The sequence below is a fragment of the Protopterus annectens genome, chromosome 7.part0, assembly GCF_019279795.1.
Source record: "Protopterus annectens isolate FY-2018-M chromosome 7.part0, PAN1.0, whole genome shotgun sequence".
Taxonomy (NCBI): Eukaryota; Metazoa; Chordata; order Ceratodontiformes; family Protopteridae; genus Protopterus; species Protopterus annectens.
Genome location: NC_056739.1, coordinates 1233370529 through 1233384757, shown reverse-complemented (window position 1 = coordinate 1233384757; position 14229 = coordinate 1233370529). Strand labels below are relative to the sequence as shown.

Here is a 14229-nt window from a genome sequence, read left to right as displayed (position 1 = left end):
GAATCCGGACACACACAGAAAAGCTGAAAGGGCCCTCCCTACTTCAATTCTGCAGAGTTCCTCAATGCACACAACTAACGCACAATGATGTACTTGTGTTCCTGGGATGGCAAAGTGCTGCAGAGCTCCTCCTCCTCTTAGTAGCCGTTAAGAAGCTGTCAAAAGACTCTCTTACAAAAAAGAAACATACTTCAAAACCAAAAAGGGTCCACAGCACTGACAAGTGGATATGCCAGCTGGTTATAAAGAAAGTAATTACAGAGAACACTTCAGAGTAAAAACTAATACTTCAGAGAAACAAGAATTCTGCACATGCAAGACTAAATCTAGTACTAAAAATTCTACAATTAAAATAAACATGAGATGCAATAATACTTAAAATTGTTATTTATTTATAAACTTGATGCAAGTTTACAAATTACTGTACATGGGTAATGAATATCACAAGGAAGTGAAGTTCAAAAAAAAAAAAAAAAAAAAACATAGCATGCCAAATGTGCATTAACCCACTTGCCAGTTGGATCATCTCTTCAGGAATGTCAGATTAAGTTCAAGATTTCCAGCTTGACAGCTACACCAAGTCTCCAAAGTTTGCTTAACAAACTTGAAAAACTCTTTCTTTACAGTCTACAAATAGCCAAAGGGTAGCAAATCTTCACTGGCTGCTTCATCCACAAGTGAACAGACACAGTGGCAGTAGTACTGTTTGGATTCCTAGCAGGATGTGAAAGGGTACACAGCTCTGCTTCATAGAGAAAAAAGGAGAATGCATTAAAATCAAGTTAACAAAAAACTTTGCCTTTTGGAAGCATGTTTTGCATATGGAACCCTCCATTAATGCTACCCTTGGCAAAAAGGGTTAGAAAAAAAATCACCAGCAGGTACTAAAACACGTCACAGAACTTGAAGGTATACATAAGGCAAATGACAAATGAGAAATACACATCCAGATTATTAGTCAAAATTTACAAGAAATGCTTAACATCTGTTAAGAGAGATTTTTTATATTTTCCAACCACTGTGTTTACAATGGTACCATTTTTGGAATTCTCATCTAAGCAGTGGTCCACAAATCGTCATGTCAACAGATTACTTGCATATATTTTAACATAAGTGTGTGTCAACCTTTATGCTACAGGAAGAGTTAAAACCCATACTTGTGCCGACTAACAAGTTCAATGACTGATTGCAACAACCCGTTCAAAATGGAACTAAAAAAAAAAAGGGGATAAACACTTCTGAATGAATACATACTTATCTGTTTTACTCAGGACATATAACAATGCATTAGTAAAGGTTTTGCAAACCACTGATGCCCCAGTGGAAATGACTGGTTACCAATAATTTTAAACAGTTGGCACAACCATACTTAAAAATGATCTATATCAAGATCAACCAGAAAAAGCCATGGTCCTTATCACAGAGTGTTTTATTCTAATACTCCTGTCCTAACACAATAAATGAACTACTTCAATAAGACTGAAGTAATACAAAACCACGTGCAATCTTCCCGAGTAAATGAAGTTCAGAAAAAAAAAAGCTAAAGAAACTTGTTAGGAATGAATCCTGTTGCACACCAATGTTTGCACTTTGTTGGGTTTACATAACAGTATCTGAAGTCTTTCATAAAACAATATCTCTTGACAGGATACTGAGACAAAAAAAGTGCAGAATTTAAGTAAAGTGCTCTGTGAAGCACTATACTCATTCACCTATTTAGAGGCATTTTACGGAAAAAGGAGGGAACAGCAGCTTTTCACATAATCAGCCCATACTGAAGAAAGGCCATTATAGTTCAGTTCAATACACCTGCATGAACAATGGGATGATAATTGCAGCTGGGGGACTGGATAATATCATCCAAAATTATCCAGCCATTACAGCACTCTCAAGAACTAACTCCTGTGGTGGATTTGTCAGGGGCACCCTCAAGTGGAAGCCATTTGTGTTGAAGACTAGAAACAGCTTGGATTTTTAGAATCGCTCCTAGTTACATATGGGCAGATTCTAGCCATCTTCTTTTGGTGGAGTGTACCAACCTAAAACAGACAAAAAGTATTTTACTTAAAATTACAAGCAGCATCTCAGTTTCCAAGCTAGAAACACTAAGTTTAACAGACACAGTTATGCAGTAGCTGTAGTGCACCTGAAATTGTTAAATATTTGCATACTTTAGCAATCTGTGATACAATCATTAAGCAAACAAAATCCAAGAAACAGATGTAGAATAGCTGAACATACTGATAAATCAACACAAAGTTCAAAATCCAGTAACAAAAGCCACAACATGACCATCCACATAAAACAGGGTTTATTACATCATGCTTTCGAGATGAAATTCTTTCAAGAATAATGACACTGACACAGGACTTTTTGGAAGTTTGTTAACAGAGAATGCTGAATATGTTAAGTCTGAAAGATCCAGTATAGGTAAATCATACCTACTCAGAAAAGGTAATACTGCCCATAAGGTTAGCTACGTAAGACAAGTTGGATTCAACTTTCAACAAGCAGTTTTTAACACAGATAAGCGCTTTCGGGCTCTGCCCTTCTTCAGATGAAAGCCAATTGTAGAAGAAAGAATATAATTTATTTAGCTGAGTGTCAGCAATGCAAAGCATTTTACGTGGGAAAAACAAATAATATGTTTAAAGTTAGAATTTTGCAACATCTTTCATGCATAAGAACCAGAAATATGCACAATGCACTTTATAAACATATAGAAGTAAATAATGACCATCAGTTTAGATTTAGAGCTATTGCAAATGTATTTCCTAGTATAAGAAAGGGTAGCTTAGTAGATGCCACTGAGAGAGAAGAAGCAAAGTGGATAATTGAGCTTTTAGCCCATAGGACACCAGGACTAAATGAATTTGTTCCTATGAAACCCGCCCTCAAAGATAGGAGGGTGCAGTATAAATTTTGATTGGTTGGAAACTGTTTTGAATTAGGTATTTAAATGTGACTAAGATTGTTTTTATTTCATCTGAAGAAGGGCAGAGCCCGAAAGCGCTTATCTGTGTTAAAAACTGCTTGTTGAATTTTGCCTTGTCATGTTAAAAACTGCTTGTTGAATTTTGCCTTGTCATATTAAATTAGTGTTTTATCGAAGGATTGTGGTGGTCTACATTGGTTTGTTCGCAAAAAAATTATTTATAAAAAAAAGAGAAGAACTTAAAACAACTTCTCTGTTATAAAGATTTTGGTAAACACTAAGAACTATCTAGATCTGATAAAGGTACAGTCCCTTGTTATAAAGAACAGCTGTGTACACTTACCATAAGTGTAGATGTTCGAGTGTATTCACTGTTGCAGTCATCACATTTGGGTTATCTGCCTGCAGGTAAGCCCTCAGCCGGCCTGAATACCAGTGTCTTGGATTCCTGCGTCGGATGCTGTCTCTTCTTCCATGACGTCAGGGGTATAAAACATGCAGCTGATGCCATTATATCAGTTTTTCTTGCCCCAGATGTCAGGTGCCCCCACAATGGGAAGCAATTATGTTATGGTACACCACCATCAAAAAGCAAATACACCAGAAAGCTTAAATTCACCAAACAAGAAAGAAAGGTAGAGCCAAGAGAAGTCAGGGGGGCTGGGAGGGAGGGTAACCAGAACTGCAACAGTGAATACACTCTAACATCTACATTTATGGTACGTGTAACACAATCGTACTATGTTCTTAGCGTGTCACTGTTGCAATCATCACATTTGGGTTGCTTCCCAAAGCTAAGGAAGGGAGGAGGAAGTTAGAGAGCATTAGGGCCAGCTATTAAGCCCTGCAAGACTGCAATGGCAAATCAAGCCCTGGATTTAGAAAAAATAGGCATGTGGTAATGCTTGGTGAAGGTATGTACAGAGCTCCAGGTAGCAGCTTCTAGGATGTCCCTGGTAGGGACTCCTCTGAGAATGGCTGTAGAGGTAGATGCAGCTCTGGTAGAATGTGATGTTATCCCCTGTGGGGTAGATTTTCCATGGTGCTTATAGCAGAAATGAACGCAAAGGATTATCCATTTAGAAATGGTTTGCTTTGAAATGACCTTCCCCTATGCCCCCTGCAGCAAAGCCAACTAGCAGCTGTTCAGATTTTCTGAGAGGCTTAGTCCTGTCCAAATAGAATCTAAGTTGTCTGTGTATGTCCAATAAGTGCAGCATTCGTTCTCCTCTGTTTTGTGGATTCCGGAAAAAAGTAGGCAAAGGAATGGACTGATTTAGGGCCACACTAGACACCACCTTGGGCATAAAAGAAGGATTGGTCCTGAGGGAAACCCTGTCTGCATGGAAGATAATGAAAGCCTCCACTGCCATGAGGGCTTGTAATTCAGACACTCTTCTTGCTGAAGTGATGGCTAGATGGAAGGCTGTTTTCCAAGAAAGGAATTTCAACTCTGCAGGTGCAGCTGGCTCAAACGGAGGGAAGAGTGAGCTTTTCCTATACAAAGTTAAGGTCCCAGGCTGGAGTAGGGGCTTCTCCTGGGGGTCTTAAATTCTTGGCCCCTCTGAGGAATGCTTTAGCAGGGGGTGAGAGAAGAGGGGTGGTTCAATATTATAATGTGTTGAAATTACAGAGGCATGAATTTTAATTGACGAAAAGGATAGGAGCATTTCTGTTAAGTACTGAAGTATATGAGGTAAGCTGGGCACTGTTGTGCCCCCCCCCCCCAAGTCTGGCTTCAGGAACAGTATCTCTTCCACTTTTCAGCATAGGCTTTTCTAGTACTAGGCCTCCTTGCCTCCAGAATGACATCTAGCACCTGTTTACTGAGGGATGCTACTGGAAAGCTCAAGGAATTAGCCAGGCTGCAAGGTTCAGGGTTTGAAGCTGAGGGTGCAGAATCTGGCCAGCCTGCTGGGACAGCAGGGAAGGGGTCTGAGGCAGGTGCCATGGTTCCAGCAGTGTCATACTGCGCAAGACGGCAGTCTGGTACAATCAGTATTGTCCTTGGTTGTCCTGTTTGATCTTTAGCAGGACCTTTGAGAGGAGAGGCAGAGGGGGAAAGGCATAAACAGAGAGGCTTTCCCAGGTAAAGGACAGGGCATCCACTTTCCAAGCTTGACTGTGGGAAGTCCTTGTGCAGAATTCATCCAATTGGTAGTTCATTTGTTCCTCAAAAGTTTGAATACCTTTGGTTCCAGTTTCCATTTGTGTGGGTCCATGAGATTTCTGCTTAGGTCGTCTGACAGAGAATTTAGCTTGCCCGGCAGGAAATGAGCCTGTAGGTGCACTTGGTAGCTCAAGGCTGTGTTACACAGAGCCATGGCTAGTCTGCAGAGAGGGTACGAGTGGGTTCCCCCTGCTTGTTTATGTACCACATGACAAAAAAAGCCAGCACAGCGTGGAATCCACAAAAAATTTTTATTTGAAATTCGGTGATAGGAGGAAAAATCCCCACTATCAAAAAATCCAAACCGGTTTCGGCTAAACACAGCCTTCTTCAGTGGATCAAGCAATTATAAATTACAACCAAACAACTCAGTATAAATAATCTGATTTAAATAAGGCGTGCAACAATCATTGGTCCTTCAAAATTGGTCATTAAGACCAGGTGGAAATAAAGCTCCAAGTTTAATCATCCATTTTCTTTCTTTGACATTTAGCAATTCATGCCAACCTACCTTATCCCTACATCGACCCTTAATGCAATCAATAACAATAAATGAAATGAAGCTGTATGATGTTTAAGAACATGTCTGTAAAGAGCATTGTTTTGACGTCTATTTTTTATATCACTAAGATGTTCCCCAATTCTCAGACGTAATGTCCTAGAGGTTTGTCCAACATAGAATGAATAACAAGTATATATGGCAAGACAGATAACCCACTCACTACTACAATTGGCCCAGAAATTAATATCAAAAATCTCAGGGGTGTTTCGGCTGGTGAATTCACTAGTCTTTGGCACCCTAATGCAATATGAACAATGACCACATGGCATAGAACCAATGATCGGTCCACCAGTTAAAGAAAATTGAGTGGGGTCCTTAACATCCAAAACCACCCTTTTATAATGACTAAACATTGAACCTAATGTTTGTCCTCTTCTATAAGAGAGCAAACATTTGTCTCAAGAAAGGATGTAATCTATCCTCTGCCATCAAAATATTCCAATGTCTATTGATTACATTCATAAAACCCCTAGTATTACGTTCATAAGTTGTAACAAAACGTAATGGTTCAGGAGAATGATCATGACTTTTAACTTTATAACTTAGTAAATCCAATCTATTTTGTGTGGTGGCCCAGTTTTTGGCAAAACTAATAGTACCTGGACGATAACCTCTCTCTAAATCTACGAACCCGATCTTCTTTAATGGTATTAAATTATCTATCTTGCCATATGTACTTGTTATTCATTCTATGTTGGACAAACCTCTAGGACATTACGTCTAAGAACTGGGGGACATCTTAGTGATATAAAAAATAGACGTCAAAACAATGATCTTTACAGACATGTTCTCAAACATCATACAGTTTCATTTTCATTTATTGTTAATGATTGCATTAAGGGTCGATGTAGGGATAAGGTAGGTTGGCACGAACTGCTAAATGTCAAAGAAAGAAAATGGATGATTAAACTTGGAGCTTTAATTACACCTGGCCTTAATGACCAATTTTGAAGGACCAATGATTGTTGCACGCCTTATTTAAATCAGATTATTTATACTGAGTTGTTTGGCTGTAATTTATAATTGCTTGATCCACTGAAGAAGGCTGTGTTTAGCCGAAACCGGTTTGGATTTTTTGATAGTGGGGATTTTTCCTCCTATCACCGAATTTCAAATAAAATTTTTTTGTGGATTCCACACTGTGCTGGCTTTTTTTGTCGTTGGTTGCTTTCTAGCCGAGCACTAGCCTTGCGTGCACCTTTTTGGTTTCGTATGTACCACATAACTGTGGTGTTGTCTGTCTTTACCAATAATTGTCCTGGAAGAATATGGTATTAGAAGGCTGTCAGGGGAATTCTGTACAGCTAACATTTCTTTTTGGTTGATATGCAGGTGCATCTGTCTCGGGTTCCACTTGCCCTGAATGCACTGCCCTGCCCAGTGAGCCCCCCATGCAAAGTCTGATGCATCTGTTAGGGTTTGGGTGGCAGGGGGTACAGTGAAAGGGAGCCCCTTGTTGTGGTAGCAGGCCTTTGCCCATCAAAGGAACTCTGTCTTTATACAAGTAATGATAGGAATCATTGATTTCAGACCCTGAGAATGTTGACAACATAGGCTTTTTAGATACCACTGTAGTTTCCTCATATGCAGTCTTGCATATGGAATTAGTACAATGCAAGAGGCCATGAACCCCAGGGCTTGCAGAATTTTCCTTGCAGATAGCTGGGTCTTTGTGGCTAGAAGTTTGAAGTAGGCTGTCAAACTTGTTTCTCTGGTGTGAGGAAAGCCATCTGGGAAGATGCGTTCAAGCTTGCTCCCAGGAATACAACCTGTTGGCAGGGTACTAGAGATTGCATTTTGTTTATGGTGTACCCCAGTGAGGTTAGATGTTTCTTTACGAATGCCAGATGTTTTAATAGCAAGTCCTGGCTTTCTGCCTGAATCAATCGTCCAAGTATTGGTATATCTGAATATTTCTCTGCCTGCAAAATGCAATGGCTGGAGCTAGACACTGTAAATACCCTGGGCACAGCAGATAAGGAAACGGAAGTGCAGAGGACTGATAGTGCATGGAGCCTGCCCTGAAGCATAGGTATTTCCTGCAAGATTCCCTTATCAGAATATGCAGGTAAGCTTTCTTTAAGTCTAAGGTTGCCAACCAGGCATCTTTGCCTAGCACAGGAATCAGCTGTTGAAGTGTTAGCATTTTGAATTTTGGGATTACCAAAAAGGTGTTTAGAATAGAGAGGTCCAGGACAGGATGCCATGAGCCGTCTTTTCTGGGTACCAGGAAAAGTCTTGATTAAAAACCTTGCCCCCTTTCTTCTGCTGGGACAGGCTGAATAGCCCCGATACTTAAGAGTCAAAACCACATTGCAAAGTATGTTTAACCAACTTGTTCTGCAGAATGCATTAAATCTTTTAATTCTTTGTGTTCAGCACAGTCAGGAATCAACATCATTTTCTGTTTAAGCAGTCCCATAATATGCTGCTGGTACTTTAACATTTGAAACTGGCAATTTAAAGCCAAAATGGCCAAAGTAGCATATGTATATGCCTTCTTACCCCATCTGTCCAAAGCTCTAGAATCTCTATCAGAAGGGGTAGCGTTTTTGGCAGCAGTAGCCTTAATGCCCTTTGGTCCTTGGGAAATGGTCTCTGGGTCCGCAGTAGAATTTTTGAAGAGGAACTTTTGAGAGTCAGGTACTCTAATACCTCTCAGGTTTTCTGGGAGCTGGAGGTAAAGTGTCTGGGGAAATGCTAGATTTCAAGAAAGCATCATCGACAATGTCCAGAACAGGAGGGATAGCTAAAGGTCTGTGTTGAGGGAGGAGTAAGAATTCCCTAAGCCTCTTTTTGGAGTCAGAATAATCCTGGCTTTCCCAGCAGAAATGCTCCCTAACAGTGTGCAAGGTTTCACCAAAAGAATCTTCTGAAGGGGAAGCAGAGGGAAAGGAATCCTCTGCATCAGAATCCTCATAGGTAGATAATCCTGGTAATCAGAAGAAACAGAAATATTAGATTCCTGATCAGAAGAATCAGAAGGAAAATCAGTTCTAGGTCTCTTAGAGGGGGAAGGCTGGCTTCCCCTAATTAAGGCAATAAGGTCTTCAGCCATTCTAAGCATTTGTTTTTTAGGCATATGGGCCTGAGCATGTGGTTTGGACTTCGGTTTTCTAGGCCTGGGTCAAGTTTTAGGCCTGGATGAAGAAGATGGTGTCTGTTTAAGATGCAAGTCTGTAGGCCAGAATACACCCCTCAGAAGCCGGTGCCTGCACAGCGGTTCTGGACCCATCCAAGGTAGAAACATCCGCAGGTTCCACAGTCGAAGAAGCCGAATGGGTCTCAGTAGAGGCCTGCGAATCTGAGGTAGCGGGTATCAGGAGCTGCGAAAGCGCCTCACTGAGTACCATCGGACTGGCGACTAGCTTAACGGAAGTGTCAGCAGTTTTGAACCTATGTGGTCTGTCTGTCTTTATCCTTACGTTTTTTCGGAATATCGCTAGTCGGATGGCTTACCGAAGCCATTTCTGGATAGTTATACAGAGTACCAAAATAATTTGCTGCAAATATAGCCCGATGACCAATAGTTCGGGGATTGAACAAGGCACAAAACAGACAGCGAGGGATGTCGTGGTCTAGGCCTAAGCAAGGAATGCAGTACTAATGAAAATCTTTATGAGGTATTTGCTTTCCACAGGTAAGACAATTGTTAACTTTTACTGACATCAATTAACAGCAAGAAAAAGGAATCCCCAACAGGGTACTTCGCTTTTTTGAAGACTTCGATTCTGAAACTCGAAAACGAAAATTTCAGGAGTCGGCCGACCGGCACTTGCAAACTGCTTCTGCTTCGAGCACTGCACGTCAAGAAAGACTGATGTAATGGTGTCGGCTGCATGTTTTACACCCCTGATGACCTGACGTCATGGAAGAGACAGCATCGGATGCAGGAATCCAAGAGACTGGTATTCAGTCCGGCTGAGGACTACCTGCAGGCAGATAACCCAGATGTGATGACTGCAACAGTGTAACACGAACATATGTAGTTTCTGTAAGTTCATTAAAATGGAAACAGAATTTAAACATCCCATTACACAAGCTAAATTTAGTTTTAAGGCATTTGGGACATGTATTAGTGAGAACTTAAGTTTACCTGACCAATTGTGAAAAATCTTTATATTTTTATATTGGAAAAAACTGTAAATTTAAGGAGAGAATTGCCTCCTACTTATCTGAGATAAGAAGAGGGATTGAGATAAATGCACTTAGTAAGCATATTTTACAGTTTGGAAATGAACATGTGTTCAAATTTAGGATATTATAGGTTCATAGGTTGGTACTAGGCTATAGGCCCTAGGGCCTATGCAAGCCTAGCCATAACAATTCCCTGGATATTTCTTCCCACAATATTTACTTCTCTGGACCCCTGTCTAGCAGGGCGACTGTGTCTCTGGGTCAGGAACCTACCCCTCCAGCATGTTTTGTTCATTGTGATGACAAGGTTTAGATCCCTGGAGCGTGTGGCTCCGAGGAATTGGGATTTCTTTAAGTGGAGCATGTCCAACAGTTCAGAGTTTGACATGGCCTTGTACGTTAAGCAGAGATCGCCTCTGAGTAGACGATATGCCACAGAGTATAGCTGGAGTTTTTTTTTGACGGTCAGCATATGGCATCTGCTTTAGGCCTGTGATTCTTTTAGTGAGGTATTTCTGTGGCCTTTCCAGCTGTTGCAGATGTCTTGTAAGGTACTTACCAAACTGGGCATTATACTCTATAATGGGTCTAATGAAGGATGAGGACAGTGGGACAATGACCTCCTTTTTTCTTGATGAAAAGCCCTTAGTGATGAGGTGTGCCACATAGAAGTATTTCCTGACTGTTGTGGCGATGTGGTTATCAAAAGTGAGACCACTGTCCACCTGTGTCCCTAAGTCTCTCATCACACTTTCGATGTTTAGTGTTCTGCCACCTATGTGGTAATTCACGGGTACACTTTTTTTTTCCAAAGGGGATAACTATACATTTCTTGGCATTAAGCTTGAGCCCATGGCTCTGGCACCAAGCACCTGTTTCTGTAAGGCCCTTTTGTAGAATATCCACATAATTTGGGGATTCAATAATGGCTCCCAGTTTGCAGTCATCTGCGAACTTTGTTAGCCAGAGTCCCTTAGAGTTGGCCTGTACTTCAGAGAAGTAGATGCCAAACAAGAGTGGTCCCAGGACTGAACCCTGAGGTACTCCACTTGTCTGGAGCTGGATTTGGAGTCTGCTACTTTTACAGTCTGGGTTCTGTCAGTAAGACAGATGGCAATCCATCGAGTGATGTAGGGATTTATGCCCAGTTTAGTAAGTTTATCTATGATTCCAGAGTGGGGGATGGTGTTGAAGGCCTTGGCAAGGTTCAGATAGGCTGTGTAGACTGCCTTACCATCGTCCACAGCTCTGGAGACTGATTCAAAGAAGTCAATCAGATTCAGGAGACCAGATCGGCCCTTCACAAACCCAAACTGGGTGGGGTCCAGTGTTTGAAGGTTGCCAATGTCTTTGTTTATAAGTTCCATGCCCTTGCAGATCAGGCTTGTCAGACTGATGGGACGGTAGTTCCCGGGATCCAAGGCGGATCCTCCCTTGAGGAGTGGGATAACTGTAGCTGTGTGCCACTAGTGGGCACGAAGCCTGAGGTGAGGCTATGATTAGACAGGACACTTAGGTGAGGTGCCAGTTCATTCTGTAGTTCATGTAGTACACAGCCTGGGATATCATCTGGTCCCATGGATGCTGTATTCTTTGTTTTGGAGAGTGCGGTTTCTACCTGTGTGGCCGTGATTACTGGAATTTGGCAATCTTTTGGTATTGAGATGGGCGCTTTAGGGGTGAGAGGGGGGTGAAGTTGGCACTAAATCGATCTGCCAGGAGATTGGCAATATCCTTGGGATCAGTATATTTAATGTCATTCTGTTGTAGCTCAGAGCAGATCTGAGCATTGCCATTTAGATTCTTGACATAATTATAGAATGCCTTGTGGTTGTCTTTGCAATCTTTGGCAATTTTATTTTCGTAACTAGCTTTTGAGGATTTTATGAGGGATCTCAGCTTCTTACTGAGGCTGGTGAGGGAGTTTTTTGCCTCCTGGGATTTTCCTCTTTTCTGCAACAGTTTCTTCCTTCTGTTGTATAGTTTGTTTATAGCAGGGGACAACCAGATTGGCTTCCTTTTTTTGGAGAAGAGCATCTTGGTTCTATTTGGGATGGCAAGATTCATGCACGAGTGGATGTGCTCATACAGTGCCTTAGTGTAGGATTCTGCAATTGAACTTACAGATCCCGTCTGCGTGGGTGTCGTGAAGTTAATCACTTCTGACTTCAGTAGCATGAAGTTAGCTTTGGAGAAGTTTTTTAAGGAGGTTTCCTTACTGGGGTGTGGGGGTGGGATGTGGATGTCAAAGGTGATTTGCTTATGGTCAGACCTGACCAATGAGGGGGTGATCACTGGTGTGGAGCATCTCCCATGTTGGTAATGACCAGGTCTAGGATATTGGAGCCCCTGGTGGGACAATGGATTATTTGATCCAGGGCGTTGGAATTTATGAATTCCAAGAACCGTTAGGAAAAGGAGTTGGCACCCGAGTAGTTTTCCCAGTTAATGGCTGGGTAGCTGAAACCACCCAGTATTAAGGTGTTTGGTTGTATCTTAGTATTTTCCAGTATGTTTAGAAAGGTGTAGTGAGAATCTTGGGGTATGGTGGGGGATCTGTAGCAAGCTACAATTTGGACTGCAGTCTTACCTAGTGTTAGCTGCACCTGGAGAATTTCAGAAGCATTGTGTTGGGCAACTAGCCTGGAGATGTGAATATCCTTGGTGAACATAGACACTCCTCCACCTTTAGTGTTTCGGTCTTGGTTTTGTGGCCGAAAAGTGTGGTAAGAAATGTAGCCTGGTATTGCAGGGGTGCTCTCTGGAGCCTTGAACCAGGTCTCAGTTACTGCACAGATATCTATGCTCTCCATTTTTAGGAGTGCCTCGGAATTTTTAAGAATAAGAGGGAAGGGGACATTGTGAATACAACAGAAAGGGCAGAATATAAAGGGATAAACTTTTTAGGTCTGATGTTCATACAGGGCTTAATAAAACTAACAGAATTAAACATATTTTGAAATTAAGACAAGCATATGTAAGCTAGAATGCTATATACATTTTATGAAGCATTCTGGGTTGCAATAAATGTTTTAAATACGTTATTAAGTTGATTATAGTGCTTCTGTGAAGTTTTTTTTATTAAGTAAATGTCTTGGGGAGACTCAATTATATAATGTGTTTATTATTTATACTGTTTGATTTGCTGGTGTTATTTATTCTGTGGTTTTAATGTATTGATTTATTCTTGAAAAAAAAAAAGTTTCAACTCAAAAGCTTGATGCAACAAACCCTGTTTTATGTGGATGGTCATACTGTGGCTTTTGTTACTGGATTTTGAACAATCATTAAGTAACTCACATCTGAAAGTCTCTTTTGGAATTCAAACAAGTAATTATCACCATTCTTTATATATAAAGAATAAAAATATTTAGCCTGCTGCTCTGTGATTCAGTAGGCCTTCATGGACTTAACTGAGAAGAAAGGGGAGAGAGAGAGAATAAAATTTCTTTCAAAAAGCAGCTCATCTACAGCAACACTTTCACCAAGGGGCTGCACAGATCAATAATCAGGTGTTGTCACAGTCAGTGCAAAGCACATACTTACGGGTGCCCTTCTTCATTTTTCCTAGATGTTCTTCAGAGGGAACACTGCAGTAGTCCTATGTGGGATTTCTGCAACAGGGCAGGACAGGACTAGAGTCAGAATTCCAAAGCAGCTCTGGCGTCCCCCCCCCCCATCCCCAGTGCCAGGTTACTTACCAATCCAGCAATAAAGGCAACATGCTCAACGTTCAATACAATTTTTGGCAGTAGTGATTAGGGTCAACCAATATCACACAAAAAGTCAAGTCCACTCCTAAAAATTCAAAATATCTAAAATTACACTAAATACACTACATATATATATATATATATATATATATATATACACACACACACACACACACACACACACACACACACACACATACATACATATGGGTCTACCGAATATGGTCGACATTTCAAAATGTCGACAGGCATATGGCCGAGACCATATGATCGACATTTGAAATGTTGACCATGCAAGTAAAAGTACAAAAACATAAAAAAAAAAACAAATACAAACTTACCTTAACGCTGCTAGCCCCCCTACACCCCCCCAAAAAATATGGGTCTACTTCTGATTGTCGAAAACACACTTTTTAGACAACCTTGAGATCCAACCCATTTAAGCGAAAGTGCACTAAATCGAAAGTTCACTTTCGCAAAAGCCAGTCTCCGAAGCACATTACAGTGGGGATAAGGAAATATTTCCTTTTCCCCACTCTAGTGCAATCTTGTAGTTAGTATATTTAAGTAGGGGGTGTGGGGGGTTGCAGAGGGGCTTGTCCCCCTGCAAAATACTGTTTACAGTAGTTTTTACAGACCTACATTTTATATGCGTGTTTGTATATATATATATATATATATATATATATATATATATATATATATATATATA

At 40.9% G+C, this 14229-nt stretch overlaps 1 protein-coding gene across 1 annotated transcript in view; it reads right to left on the bottom strand.

Annotated features, from left to right (window-relative positions):
- Positions 1-369: 369 nt before the first annotated feature.
- Positions 370-14229, bottom strand: part of LOC122806154 (ubiquitin-conjugating enzyme E2 Q2-like) — an 800789-nt gene continuing 786929 nt past the window's right edge. The window contains exon 13 of the mRNA XM_044076390.1: positions 370-2039. Within this exon, the coding sequence (XP_043932325.1) occupies positions 2008-2039 (32 nt within the window). The 3' untranslated portion in view covers positions 370-2007. The remainder of the gene's footprint in view (positions 2040-14229) is intronic.